Source organism: Diabrotica undecimpunctata, chromosome 6 (assembly GCF_040954645.1).
Source record: "Diabrotica undecimpunctata isolate CICGRU chromosome 6, icDiaUnde3, whole genome shotgun sequence".
NCBI lineage: Eukaryota > Metazoa > Arthropoda > Insecta > Coleoptera > Chrysomelidae > Diabrotica > Diabrotica undecimpunctata.
Window position 1 is genome coordinate 114,968,420 of NC_092808.1, and position 16,244 is coordinate 114,984,663.

General features: G+C 30.2%; 2 protein-coding genes across 4 annotated transcripts in view; both read left to right on the top strand.

Moving 5' to 3' along the window:
* The window catches only part of LOC140443763 (uncharacterized), an 80,074-nt gene that overhangs the window by 42,318 nt on the left and 21,512 nt on the right, over nt 1–16,244 (top strand). The gene's annotated exons all lie outside the window — the stretch shown is intronic.
* Nucleotides 7,182–8,312, top strand: LOC140442791 (uncharacterized). Its single transcript, XM_072533766.1, has 3 exons — nt 7,182–7,795; nt 7,852–8,042; nt 8,098–8,312. Exons 1-3 carry the CDS (start codon nt 7,683–7,685, stop codon nt 8,238–8,240), a joined length of 447 nt encoding a protein of 148 aa, XP_072389867.1. The 5' UTR covers nt 7,182–7,682; the 3' UTR covers nt 8,241–8,312.

Sequence of the window (16,244 nt, forward strand, 5' to 3'; positions counted from 1 at the left end):
ATTTTCAACTTCTTTTTCTAGCTTATCTTTTATGGATTTTGATAGGATTTTATATACGGTATTTAGTAACGCTACTCCTCTGTAATTACTGCATTCTGTTTTGTCTCCTTTTTTGTGTAATGGGCAAATAATGGCTTCCTTCCAATCTTCGGGTATTCGTTCTTTTATCCATATCTCCTTTATGATCTTGTATATCCAATTATTTAGCAGTTTTCCACCATATTTCATCATCTCTGCTGTTATGTTATCGCTTCCAGGGGATTTGTTGTTTTTCAGATTTTTTATGATTTCCTCGATTTGTTCTTTGCTGGGTGAATTATCTTCTATGTCTTCTAAGTGTTCGATTCTTGCTTCTGTTTCCACGTATTCTCTTTGGTTTGACTTATTATTGCCATTTAGTAATTCATCAAAATACTCTTTCCATCTTTCGGCAATTTCTGTTTCCCCGCTTATATTATTTCCTGCTTTGTTTTTGACGAATATGGGAATTACCTAAAATATTTATATGTAGTTTTCAAAGAACTAATAATCTTTACTAAAACCTACTTCATCACATTCCCTACTCATGCGAAAATGCTTTACAAAAAGATCTCCCATATATTATTGGTGAATGGTTTCCTCATAAAAATTTTGATTAGGAGGCACTTGAGCTCTCTCAACATTATTTAGCTCTAATTCTTCATTTTGTGTCAACTGATCCACAACATTTCCAATTAGCTGGATATTATTTTCCTCGTCCGCAAGTTCTTCCACTAATACTCTAATTATGTCATTCCTTTCTATATTCCTATTATATGAATGTGACGTAAAGTTAAATAATATTTAAAAGTCAAGCTAAATTGGCAATCTACTGACAAACGTAAACAAAGAACAAAAATATTTAATTTTTAAAATGACAAATTATTTGACATTGACAGATAAGGTAGCGGTAGCGGAATCCAGCAGGTTTTGACTTATGACATTTGGTCCAGCGCTAACCGATGGATTCGGAAGTAGCGGAGCGGTAGCTGCTCCGTCTGCTGAACGCGCCCATAGATTATAGTGCTTTCTGGCAACTAGTGTTTTGACAGTATTGCCAAGTTTATCCGCTTTTTTTCTAACTAACTGCAACTAATATCAAAAGAAACAAATATTTCTTCGTCCTGTGTTTTATATAAATTAATTTTTTTTTAAGTACCAGATTCCATAAAATAATATAAAAATGTATTGTTTCAAAGCATATTTGAGGCATAAAACATATACATAATAAGGACATGGCAATACCGCAAACGCAATTTTGACGTTTCAGTTGTAGCTGTAGCAGTGTTGCCAATCGGCGCATAATTATGCGATTTGCGCATAATTTAATTCCCAGCGCATAATTTTCGCATCCTTCATAAAATCGCACAATTTCGCATAATCCAGCTAAGCAAAAGAAAAAGCCAAGGCCAAGCCACAGCTTACAACGTTTATAAGAAGAGTCCGCGTCTTCTTTTTTCCTTTAAAAAAAGATGTTTGTACTGACCTGACATTTTATAGTTATACAGCATTAACTTTAGCAAATAAAAATTACTTTATGGAAGAAAATTTCCATTCTATGGCGGCATTATATCGAAAATAAATTTACAACATGTAAAAATTGATTTTCGGCCACCTGAGTCACCTTCATTAAGAGTGGTTTAGGGTTAACCCGGGAGTGGACGGGTGGTCTGAAAAAGTCACCTGTGGAGTCCATCAGGACCAAAATTTAAATGACTTACAAATTTCAGATAACATTCACATAATGTTTTTAAGTATTTTGTCGGTTTACGTGTCTATTACTTAAGGACCTTATGTTATTCTATTTTTGTTGTTTTATTTTTCAAAAAATATAGGAATTAATCTAAAACCTTTAATTTTCTGCTTTGTTTAACTTTTATTAGCACTTGGTAAACAAATGTTTTCCAAAATTCCTACAGATGTTTTATTAAAATACAAATATTAACCTACACAAATTTGGTTATAACAATAAACAGAAAAATTCTCTGCTCAAAATACAACTTTGAATTTTACTCCAAATTGTTCTCTGTGCATTCAGAGCAACATGCTACAATGTTCTCCATACACAACCAGGACAGACAAAATGTGCAAAAATATCGCGTTTTCTATCTTTTTTAGTATTTGCAATTTCTTTTTTTTATTGGTGGTCATTTCTAATGGGCCTGGTATAGGGGTATTTGATAAGTGTAATGCTGGTTGTTGTACAACTCAAGCTAAATGAGGGTTCAAAGCTTTCCTCATATTTTATTTTGTCATATTCCTAAATCTTTCAAATATTTTTCAGCAATGTTTAAATTCTTCTGAATTGTTTTTTTTATAATTCGAACGAATTGACAGCAGCAACATTCATGAGGCCATAGAATAATACCATAGGTTAACATCTAGAAGTGTATCTAACAAAATTATAGGAATCTCTATTCCTTACTTTGTCAGATCATAAAATGTAATAATTTCTATATATGTAATAATTTGTAAGAAACCGAAAAAAACTGCATAACAAGTATATGAATCTCAATTTCCCATAGTAACAGGAGTAGGCGGGTGAGGTCTGCCAAGACATATTAAATATCTCAAAACCAAAAAATAAATTTGTTTTAAAAATTTCACCATTATTTGGAGGGAGCAATTATTGAAAGGTACTGAAAAGGAAAAGGTCATTTGTATAATATAAATAACATTTACATTAAAATCATTTTTCATTCTTTGTAGTAAGAATCTAACTATAAAGTGCCCTGTTATTCCCCAAGCAAATATTTCTCACCAGAAAAATCCCCCTATCTGACAATACCCAATCAATACACATTGAAGGAAAGGTTTCACATATATTTGAGTAGGTAGGTACTTCACATTTGTATTTACAGGGATTTCACATTAAATTACATATATAAATATAAGGCACAAATTGAAAAAAAAAATTAATTATTCAAGTGTACTTCTTCAACTGTTACTTTGTGTGTTGTGTTTGTGCAAAGAAACTAAAAAATATATAGAAAATGGATAAGTGGCTTTTCAGTTTTAAGGTAAATATAAAAAATAGTTAAAAGTTACAATCATTTATATATATATATATATATATATATATATATATATATATATATATATATATATATATAATAGAGAAATCACATAAGCATTAACCATAACTAAATTTGTACCTTCTAGGATGCATGTTCAATAGTTTAAAATAATTATTTTTTGTTCACATCAAAAAATCATTTCCTATACAATAATTAATGGTACTTATTGGTTTTTTTAAGTACCATATAGTTTACAATATCTTTATGCTTCTTCAAAAATCAAAATTACCAACATATACCTGCTGTGAATGAGAGGTAAAAGTTCAGTAGATTTTGTATAGATCTTTTAAGCTTCTTAAAATTAAATTTTGTGTTTTAATAAAGCAAATTGTTTTTTAGAGTAAACATCAGGAAACAGAGACAAATAAGCAGAAAGATTCCCCAGTACCACTTGATGTAGAAAAGCCAGGTTGCAGTCATCAAGTTGAAGGCTCCCCTATTTATCCTGCTCCCACACATTCTCATATTATGAGTGACAATGGCGATACTATGGTAATGTATTGAAGCAATTGATAATTTTATAAAAATTACATAAAAACACAGACTTCATATCGTATTTATTTATTAAAATTATATAGATAATATAATTAAATTAAACTATAAACTACAAATATCAGATATAATTACAGAAATTAGGTATAATATGAGAAAGATTTAAAACTACTACAGTAGTGAAATACATTTGTATTTGACTTTGACTAATATTTTATTGATTTACACCATCTAAATTATGATTATATTTTTAGAATGATCCTAAACCAGCAAAAAAGAAAATAAAAATAGAGAAAGCATCAAAGAGTGAAAAAAAGAAGACTTTTAACAGCTCTTGGAAAAGTGTACCACAGTTTAAGAATTGGTTAGAAAAATCAATAAAACAACCATCATCTGAGGGTAATGAGTACGCCTATTGCAAGGTATGTGATTGTGATATTGTAGCTCATAAAAGTGTATTACTAAAACATTCAATAAGTGAAAGGCATAAATTAAATTGGACAAAAGTGGCGAGCAATACTAAACTCACTGAATTGTATAAACCAAATGCTGATGATGTAGCTGTAAAAACGGCAGAGTTAAAGTTATGTGCCTTGTTGGCAAGCAATAACCTGCCATTTTTATTAGTAGACACCCTAACTCCTTTAATTCAAAATATATGTTATGACTCGAAAATTGCTAAACAATTACACTTAAAACGAACCAAAGCTAAGTCAATTATTTGCAATAACTTGGGGTATAATTTTCTTGAAGAACTATATATTAAATTAAGGGAGCCAGGATGTTTTTTTTCTTTGGTTATGGATGAAACTACTGATATTTCAGTAAAAAAGCAATGTGCATTCACTACTATAATTTATGAAAATAATTCAACCAAAACACAATTTTTTGATCTTGTCGAGGCTCATGGATCAACAGCTAGTGATTTATATGGTATTCTAAAGAACTGTTTAACTTCAAAGAATATTCCACTGACTAATTTTGTAGGGTTTTCATCAGATACCACCAATGTTATGGTTGGAGAGTTTAACTCTGTATTTTCCAAGTTAAAAGAAGAATTTCCACACATAGTATGCATTAGATGCTCATGTCATATGGCACATTTAGCTACATCAAAAGCCTGTTTAAAATTACCTAGGCATGTGGAAGATCTGCTACGGAACATAGGCAGTCATTTTAATAGGAGTGCTTTGAGGAGACACAAATTTATAGAGTTCCAAAATTTTTTTCAAGTGAAAATTCACAAGATACTCTCTCCAGCCATAACAAGATGGTTATCTATTAAAGAATGTGTCGATAGAGTACTTGAGCAATATGAGCCACTTAGAGCATATTTGACAGAGTATGTATTTGAAGACCCGTCAATTACAACAGAAACAATGTTGGAAACCATGTCAAATTTGTTCACACCGGTGTATCTAGAGTTTATGTCATATTCTTTAGGACTAATGACAGATTTCAATTTACTCTTTCAGTCAGAAAAACCACTTCTTTGTAAGGTTCAGCCACAAACTGAAACTCTGTTGAGAACGCTGTGTTCTAATTTTATAAAGATGTCTGTAATAAAAAGAACCAACGACATATTTAGACTTAACCATGAAAACCCTACAAATTTTGTTAGTTTACATGATATTTATATAGGAGTTGCTGCAACAGAAAGCTTGAAAGAATTAAAAAAAAAGCCAAATTTGAACCAAAAAGAATTTGATAGTTTTTTTAAATGTATTTTAGAATTCTATATAGAGTTAGTTAGTAATATTAAAAATCGATTCACCTTTAACGACCCTATCTATAAAATAATTTCAATATTGGATCCCAAAATTGCACAAAGCTTTGAAATAAAATCATTACAATGTGTAACTAATCAATTCCCTATTTTAAAAGAATATGTTAATATTCAGGAGTTAGATAATGAATGGAGAAGACACGCTTTATTAGACTTTGAAAAATTAAATTTAAATTCAGATGACTGTGAGCAATATTGGTCTCAAATATTTAATTTAAAAAATGATGCTAATGCTTTTTTATTTCCGAATTTAAAAAAAACGCTACAGCTACTTTTTGTTTTGCCATTCTCTAATGCTAGTGTAGAACGTATATTTAGTGATTTGTTTAACATAAAAAGTGACAAACGGAATTTATTAAACTCTTCAACAGCAAAGGCTATTTTGGCAACCAAAGCAGGAGTTGAAAAGAATGGCGGTTGCTTAAAATTCATACCATCCAAAAAAATGCTAGGCCATAATACATGGAAAGACAATCAGTAGCTTGTATTTTAATATAGTATGTTTCTACTTTAAGTATACCTATGTTTTTGTTTTAATAGAATAATTTACATTAGTTTAAGATATTTAATCTGTTGTTTACTTGTAAGTACCATTCATAACTGATTATTAAAGCTAAAATATTACAAATGATGTATATTTTTCAAAATATCCTATTTTCCTGATAATATTTTAAGTAAAGAAAATAACTTGGCAAATAATTTGCAAACTTTTATGTCTTCAGTTTCTGAGGAAGACAAATTAGTTGAACATGTTCTTTTTGTATTCACATTTTACCGATCTGAGGTATATGCAACAGTTTTCAATTGCAAAGGTACATTTTCTTTGCTGATATGAATAACAGGAGTATCATTGTTATCCTCAAAAGCACATAAGTAAACTCCTTCCACAATAAGTTGTCTCTAGGAAACATAGAAAAATACCATGGAGGAACTAGACAGGTTCATCAATTGCTCATGACACAGGACACAGTACATAAGGTATTCTGAAATAAAATAAAAAAAAGTTAAACTACATAATTATAAAAAAAGTATTACAAATATGTAGGAAAGAGTCATAATTATAATTTTTATTGTATTCAGTTTCCATAGATATTTTACTAGAACCTTGCAGTTCCCAGTTGCCACTTTAAGAGCATATTTTCATATGCCTATGATGATGGAATAGTTCTTATTCTTAGTACCATATAAGCATTAAAAAGTGAACAGGTTCCACAATCAAATGACTTGTAGTTAAATAGGATAAAAATATATATAATTATGTACTCACCTATTAAAATTAATCCAGTCTAGATGCGCCATATTCTTGTTTTTAAGTTATAACATAACCATCAAGGGCAAGGGTGTACCAGTATCACACACTTTTTTTGGGCATTTCGCATTTTAAGGCACTCTAACCTAGCCAAGCTTTTATATGACAGTTAACATACTCTTAAATCAACAAATAAAAATTAAACCTCAATCCTACTTATTTTCTTTTCAGTTTCTTGTTTATTTTGTTTACCATCATTTACCATTTTGTTTATTTGTTTTGTGACTGTGACACGCTTTCAATCCATTTTCAATCATGATTTTCAATCACTATTACAATGACAACTGACAGGACGTGACAGATGACAGTAAGGACATAAAAATAAGGTTTGTTTGATGTTTGTTGATTGCTTCACACGTTTTACAACACAGCGCATAATTTTGGACAAAATCGCATAATTTTTGACAGGGAGGTGCATCTTTCCATGCCCAGCCATTGGTAACACTGAGCTGTAGCCACAGTATATTGCTTATAAAGAATCAGTAAGTTCACTCTCGCATTTTCACGGTTCCAATTTCGAATCCACTCCTGGAAGATATGCGCAATAGATTTGGCGAAAAATGCCGCTGTTGCAAGATTTAAAATATTCCATCAGTTTCAAAGAATATTTCAAATTTATAATAAAATAATTATTATAGAAGTTCTTCAAAAAGAGGAAAATTAATTTCATAAATGGTAAAATTCTTTACATAGCCACTATACACACTTCTAAAGTTTGAAAAATCATATTGCCTAATTGACTTAATATATTCTCAAATAATTAATCATAAGTATCTATCCATTGATTGATTACATTTGGCAACATTGATTTTACCCAAACACGTGTTTGTGTTTATGCTGTGAAACTAGAAATTACAGTTATTTCAGTAATTTATATAATATAAATTTCATTTATTTGTTGTTATTTAGTTGGTTTTATAAGTTTATTTCGTTTTTAATACATATTACTGTGATATTTCTCCAGTTTTCTAAGTGGTTTTATTATTTTAAACGACGGATTATGATGAATTCAGCTAAAACAAGTGTTTATTATTGCTGTGTATGTAGAAAAAATTCCAGGGACCATAACAACTTGAACTTGAGTTTCTTCAGGTTTCCCAAGGATGAAAATCGGTAAGAACTAAATTCTCTATTTAATATAATTGACCTCATCGGTGTTGTATTTTTAGGTTTGCAGAATGGAAGAAAATTGTTCAATGTGAAAAACTTGCCATGTACAGTGCTCAATATTGTTATGATCACTTTAGAATATGCAGTTTACATTTTGAGGAACCTGCCTTTGCAGGAATGCTTAAAAGCAGGTTGAAAAAAAACGCAAAACCATCTATTCATCTTGTGAGATTAAACATTCCAGTTCAAGGTATGTTCTTTCTTTCAGGTGAATAATGAGAGAACTCATTTTTGTAATTTTGTAGGCACACCTGTGGAGAAGTTACAATCATTTGCGAGTACTCCGGAATCATTGGCATATAGAATTGAAGGTATGCATATATTTTTAAAACTAATTGTTGGATATTTGTGGGAAATTGTAAGTTTTGGCCATGAATTTGGTAGATAACTGTCTAAATCTAAACTCTAGAAATAATTCATCTATTTTGGCTAATAGAGCATTTGTCTGGGTAGATTTCATACAGCCTCTTTCTAAGCTTAATGCTTGAAATTGGAGTCTAACGTTTTAATTGTGTATGTGCTGGTTTTATGAAGTTACTTCAAAAATCTAGATGGGTCTTACTAAGCTGTAATGGCTTAAAAAAGAGTAGATGGGTCAGCTCTACAAGTTCTGCTAAAGGATCCCATGATATTTATACCTTTAATAGATTTTCCAGTTATATTTTCAATACGCTTATCTGATAGGTTGTTAAATTGTTTTTTTTTTTAACTAAATAATCTTACTTTTATTAACCGAAATTTGAAGATTGTGGAGGTTACACCCTTCATGAATATCTGACAAAAAATAAGGGTTAATTGGAGTGGAGTTCAAAATGAGGTTTAGGCTTTATATAGTTGAACTAGGCACTAGCATAAGAGAGTAGGGTCACATTATCTGGTATCAAATTATGTGAATGAGAAGAATTCAACTGAAAAAATCATTTATGATAAATTCAATGCTACTGATCAATATAATTTCAATATGATTTTAATATATTTTACTTAATATGATACATACGTTATTCTTTCTAGGGACATCAGCTGTAGAGGAATTGCAGGCAGTAGCAAGTACCTCTGCGGAATCTATGATGTATAGTATTGAAGGTATGCATATATTTTTAAGATTAATTGTTGGATATTTATGTTAAATTATAAATTTTGGTCATGCATTTGGTAGATACCTAACTGTCTGTATCTAAACTCTAGAAATCATTCATCTGTTTTGACTTCTATAGCATTTGTCTACATAGATTTCATACAGCCTCTTCTTACGCTTGAAATTGGACTGGGTCTAACTTTTTAATAATTTATATGCCGTTTTTTTGAAGCTACTTCAAAAATCTAGATGAGTTTTACTAGGCTGTAATGTGCTTGAAGAAGAGTAGATGGGGCTGCTCTACACCAAGTTCTGCAAAAGGATCCCATGATATTTAGACCTTTAATAGATTTTCCAGTTATATTTTCAATACGCTTATCTGATAGGTTGTTAAATTGTTTTTTTTTTAACTAAATAATCTTACTTTTATTAACCGAAATTTGAAGATTGTGGAGGTTACACCCTTCATGAATATCTGACAAAAAATATGGGTTAATTGGAGTGGAGTTCAAAATGAGGTTTAGGCTTTATATAGTTGAACTAAGCACTAGCATAAGAGAGTAGGGTCACATTATCTGGTATCAAATTATGTGAATGAGAAGAATTCAACTGAAAAAATCATTTATGATAAATTCAATGCTACTGATCAATATAATTTCAATATGATTTTAATATATTTTACTTAATATGATACATATGTTATTCTTTCTAGGGACATCAGCTGTAGAGGAATTGCAGGCAGTAGCAAGTACCTCTGCGGAATCTATGATGTATAGTATTGAAGGTATGCATATATTTTTAAGATTAATTGTTGGATATTTATGTTAAATTATAAATTTTGGTCATGCATTTGGTAGATACCTAACTGTCTGTATCTAAACTCTAGAAATCATTCATCTGTTTTGACTTCTATAGCATTTGTCTACATAGATTTCATACAGCCTCTTCTTACGCTTGAAATTGGACTGGGTCTAACTTTTTAATAATTTATATGCCGTTTTTTTGAAGCTACTTCAAAAATCTAGATGAGTTTTACTAGGCTGTAATGTGCTTGAAGAAGAGTAGATGGGGCTGCTCTACACCAAGTTCTGCAAAAGGATCCCATGATATTTAGACCTTTAATAGATTTTCCAGTTATATTTTCAATACGCTTATCTGATAGGTTGTTAAATTGTTTTTTTTTTAACTAAATAATCTTACTTTTATTAACCGAAATTTGAAGATTGTGGAGGTTACACCCTTCATGAATATCTGACAAAAAATATGGGTTAATTGGAGTGGAGTTCAAAATGAGGTTTAGGCTTTATATAGTTGAACTAAGCACTAGCATAAGAGAGTAGGGTCACATTATCTGGTATCAAATTATGTGAATGAGAAGAATTCAACTGAAAAAATCATTTATGATAAATTCAATGCTACTGATCAATATAATTTCAATATGATTTTAATATATTTTACTTAATATGATACATATGTTATTCTTTCTAGGGACATCAGCTGTAGAGGAATTGCAGGCAGTAGCAAGTACCTCTGCGGAATCTATGATGTATAGTATTGAAGGTATGCATATATTTTTAAGATTAATTGTTGGATATTTATGTTAAATTATAAATTTTGGTCATGCATTTGGTAGATACCTAACTGTCTGTATCTAAACTCTAGAAATCATTCATCTGTTTTGACTTCTATAGCATTTGTCTACATAGATTTCATACAGCCTCTTCTTACGCTTGAAATTGGACTGGGTCTAACTTTTTAATAATTTATATGCCGTTTTTTTGAAGCTACTTCAAAAATCTAGATGAGTTTTACTAGGCTGTAATGTGCTTGAAGAAGAGTAGATGGGGCTGCTCTACACCAAGTTCTGCAAAAGGATCCCATGATATTTAGACCTTTAATAGATTTTCCAGTTATATTTTCAATACGCTTATCTGATAGGTTGTTAAATTGTTTTTTTTTTAACTAAATAATCTTACTTTTATTAACCGAAATTTGAAGATTGTGGAGGTTACACCCTTCATGAATATCTGACAAAAAATATGGGTTAATTGGAGTGGAGTTCAAAATGAGGTTTAGGCTTTATATAGTTGAACTAAGCACTAGCATAAGAGAGTAGGGTCACATTATCTGGTATCAAATTATGTGAATGAGAAGAATTCAACTGAAAAAATCATTTATGATAAATTCAATGCTACTGATCAATATAATTTCAATATGATTTTAATATATTTTACTTAATATGATACATATGTTATTCTTTCTAGGGACATCAGCTGTAGAGGAATTGCAGGCAGTAGCAAGTACCTCTGCGGAATCTATGATGTATAGTATTGAAGGTATGCATATATTTTTAAGATTAATTGTTGGATATTTATGTTAAATTATAAATTTTGGTCATGCATTTGGTAGATACCTAACTGTCTGTATCTAAACTCTAGAAATCATTCACCTGTTTTGACTTCTATAGCATTTGTCTACATAGATTTCATACAGCCTCTTCCTACGCTTGAAATTTGACTGGGTCTAACTTTTTAATAATTTATATGCTGATTTTTTGAAGCTATTTCAAAAATCTAGATGAGTTTTACTAGGCTGTAATGTGCTTGAAGAAGAGTAGATGGGTCTGCTCTACACCAAGTTCTGCAAAAGGATCCCATGATATTTATATCTTTAATAGTTTAATAGAAAAAAAAAATATTTTTATGATCAATTCAATGCTGCTGACCAATAATATACTTTGAATATGCTTTTAATATTATATATATATATATATATATATATATATATATATATATATATATATATATATATATATATATATATATGTTATTCTTTCTAGGGACATCAGCTGAGGAATTACAGGCAATAGCAAGTACCTCTGGGGAATCTATGCCATATAGTATTGAAGGTATGCATATATTATCAAAATTAATTGTGACTCTGACAACAATTTTTATATGAAAGATGTATCTCATTTATTGAAGTGAACATGAAATACTTTTTTCAAATAATATTTTGAAATTTGACAATGGTCTTACTGAGAAAAACATTTGGAGGCATTTTATATCTAGTATAAACAACAAAAACTCGTTTGTCCCAGAAGCTTATAGATGCATAAATTTTTTCATTTTTAAAAACTTACAATAACAATGTTAAAACTGTTAAGTTTATAGAAAAAAAACAAGCCAAATTTTCAATTAATGAATTCAAAATTCAATAAAACCAAATCTTTCAAGGCCAACCAAAATAGGCCTTTTATGGGGATATCCAAAATTAGTTTTTACATACATTAAGAAGAGAAAGATAAGTCAATGGATTCCCTAAAACATTCGTTTCTTGATGTTGAATTATTTATTTATAATTTTCAGATGCCGAAAATGTTGGAGAGTGTGTTTTCTCCCCAACGACAGCAAATATATCTTCAGATATATATCAAGAGAAAGGTCACAAATCAAAGGGTAAGGCAAATATATAATGACATTCAATTTCTTCATATTTGTGATGAATCTAATAATCAATTAGTGCCTCCAACTTCTTATTAGAGTATTTGATAGTAGAAACCCTGGTAAATCACTTGTTACCTCGTTTTAATGAAAATTTACTTATTTCTTAACTACTTACTTACTTATTAACAGCATTCAAATCAAGACTATTTTTTAGGCATCCAAACACCAACAAAATTATCATTTGGAACTCCCAGGAAAGCCCGTTTGAGAAAAACAATTAAAAACCTTCGAAGGAAATTAATTAGCCCTCAAGCTCAAAACACAACACAAAATCATAATCTAACAATGGAGAGTGTTTCTCGATTTCTCCAAGAACATGTTACACCAAACTTAGCTAAGTTCTTAAAGGTGCAGTTATCATTGTCAAAGAAATCGCCAAAAGGATCAAGGTATTCCAATGATTTCAAGCAGTTTGCCTTAACAGTACACTTCTTGGGGCCTAAAGTCTACAAGTTTCTCTCGAAAATATTTCGATTGCCTTCAAAAAGTACATTACAAAGGATTACTGCCAAATGGAATATAAGGTCTGGGTTCAACCAATTTTTATTTGACGCTCTTAAAATAAAAGCTGAAATGCTACCCAACACTTTCAGAGATTGCATTTTATGCCTGGATGAAATGTCTCTAAAATCTCAATTATTTTATAATATAGCTCAGGATGAGATTGTTGGATTTCATGAAACGCCGTTGAAAAAGTCATTTAAACCTGCTCAAAATGTTTTGGTGTTGATGGCTAGAGGCATTAATCAAAACTGGAAACAGCCAATTGCTTATTTTTTTGTTAATTCAAGTTGTCCAGTTTATGACTTAAAAACCATTCTTTTTGCAACTATTAGAAAATTGAAAGATGTTGGGATGAATGTTCTCTCGGTTGTATCAGACCATGGCAGTAATTTTTCCAGCTTAATTAAAGAGCTTAATATATTAGTGGATAAACCCTATTTTATTTGTGACTCTGCCAAAATTTTTTATATAATAGATGTACCTCATTTATTGAAATCAACTAGAAATAACTTTTTCAAGTATAACTTTAAATTTGACAGTGGTCTTACTGATAAAAAATATTTGGAGACATTTTATGTCCAAGACAAACAACAAAAATTTCGTTTGGCCCCAAGGATTACAGATTGTCACATTTTTCCATCGAATTTTCAAAAAATGAAAGTAAAATATGCAGCCCAAGTTTTTAGTGCAACATTGGCAGCAGCAATCAATGCCTACATTTCTTTCCAAAAACTGCCAGCAGCAGCCATAACAACTGCAGAATTTATAGAAAAAATGGACAAACTTTTTGACTTAATGAACTCTTTTAAATTCAGTAAAGCCAAATGTTTTAATAGGCCTTTTATGGGGACCTCTATACAAATAAAATTTCTGAAGGAAATGTCAGAATTTTTCAATACTTTGACAGTTCTTCAAGGCAACAGAGATGTAACAAAAAGAATAAAATTTACATTTGGCTGGAGGTTAACCATATCATCTTTGCTAGGGTTATGGGATGTATTGAAGGCCAGGCAAATTAACCAAATTTTTACAAGGCGATTGAACCAGGATTGTCTTGAGAATTTATTTGGTAAAATCAGACAGCAAAGTGGAAATTGCCGGAATCCAATACCAATTCAATTTCAAAGAGCGTTCAAAAAAATGTTTGCGGTTAGTTATTTTAATAATTCTGAAGGTACAAATTGTCTTGATGAATTTGATAAAATTTTGGCCAATATAACACCAGAAGTAATTGAAAGATGTCAAATACTCATACCTGAGCCAAATATTTTCAAATCTTTGAAAATAGAATCTAGAGACTACACCAATTTAAACATAAGCGAAAAGAATGGTTTTGTATATGTAGGAGGCTATTTCATGAAAAAAATTTTAGAGAAACACAAATGTCCTTCATGTTTACAATATGGTAAAGAACAAACTGATTTGAGTGAATCAACAATATATAGTTTTTTTAAGGCATACCCAAATGCAGAAAATGATACATTTGGTAATTTACAAATGCCCAATATGAATTTTATAACATACATCCATGCCCTAGAGAATGTGTTTTGTGAATATTTTCCAGAAATGGCTACAAGTCAAGACATTGGAAAAAATTTAAAAAATATGCTTTCCAATATAGAACCTCCAAAACCTTGTCAGGAATTTCCGGTAGATTATCTAATAGCACTGTTTGTGAGAGTAAGAATTTATTATACTATTAAATTTTTAAACCAAGACATCAGATCTTCAACTAAGACCAATAAAAGTAATTTAAAACTGAAAATTTTAACTCATTCTTGAACACCAAAACATTAAGCAGGTACAAGAGAACTGAAATTGAACATAAAAATGAACGCTGAAGAAATGAATCTAATCAAAGAAAAAATGAAATTATTTCAGAATGAGTGGACAATAGAAAAGGAAGAAATATTCAACCATAAGAAAGAGAGGAGAGAGACAAAAAGTGCGCAACAGTGCTAGTTAGAAAAAAGAAAGAACAAACACATTCTGAAATGAACCTCCAAATTAAAACGAGTCACAAAACACAAAGTTGGGGCAATGATTAGTTTAGGGCACCCATCATAACCAAACTTGTATTTGGCATTTAATGTAAGCTTAAATGGTGTCACAGTTTTCATATCTTCATTTTTTTTAATACTCTCACATAAAATTATAGAAATGCATTGAAATTATATAAAAATTCATAGATTTTAATTAAATTAAAGATAATAATTAAAAGCATATACAATAAAAACTTCTTCGGAAATTTACAATTTATGATTCACAAGTTCACATTTTACTTACTATGGCAAGTTTATACTTTTATTCAAAATTTGTAGCTTCTCATAAAACAAATTATTATTTCGTAAAAGTAACTTTAAACATTCATATACATATTTTACAAAAAAAAATTGTAACACCGTGCGCGATGCCTTGAGGAAAATATACAGTAGACTCCCTCTATAACGAGAACTGAAATGACAGACTAATTACCTCGTTATCAGCCGATCTCGTTATATCAGACAACAATAATACTGCGCATACATATGAATATGTAATTTTCTAAACCATTAACTTCCTACAGTGAAGCCATTCGGAGCAATATAAGATGCTAATAAATATTGTTTGAATGGCGTTTTTGAAAAAAAGTTATTTAGTTTTATTGTCAATGAAATATATTAAAACATAAAAGAGTTGTTTACTTTTATTATCAATGATATACGTTAAAACAAAAAATATGTACTTATATTTTTTCCAACTACATAATGTATTTTCAAGGATAACATAAACTATTGCTTCTGCAATTTTAAGAACTCTGTCATTTTTAACTGCTTTAAATGGTCCAGTATCATTCTATCATATTTTTTAAAGATGTGAAACAGTTGTATTTATTCATTGTAAAGAAGTTTATTTCGGGCTGGAGTTAAGTTTATTGAGGGGCTGTTTGAAAAGGTATTTATTTATAGCCACGACCCGACCAAAAACGTAAAAAACACGTTTTTGGATCTTATTTTCTGTCGTTATAACCAAATTTGCCTCGCTATAGACGGTTATAGTTCAATAGAATGTCACGGGACATCTAATGTATCACGTTATAAGCGAAACTTCGTAATAACCGTGTTCGTTATAGAGGGAGTATACCGTATTTGGTTATGCTGAGTGCTCTAAACTAATCATTCCCCCAAAGTTCATTAAGTCAAAGTGAAATAGATTTGTACTAAGTAGTACTTGTAGAACTGCAGTACTGATAAGCTTGAAATCATAAAGAATTTCTACATCCTTTGGAAATCAATATATCGTTGTTCCAGAAGTATAAACACATAAT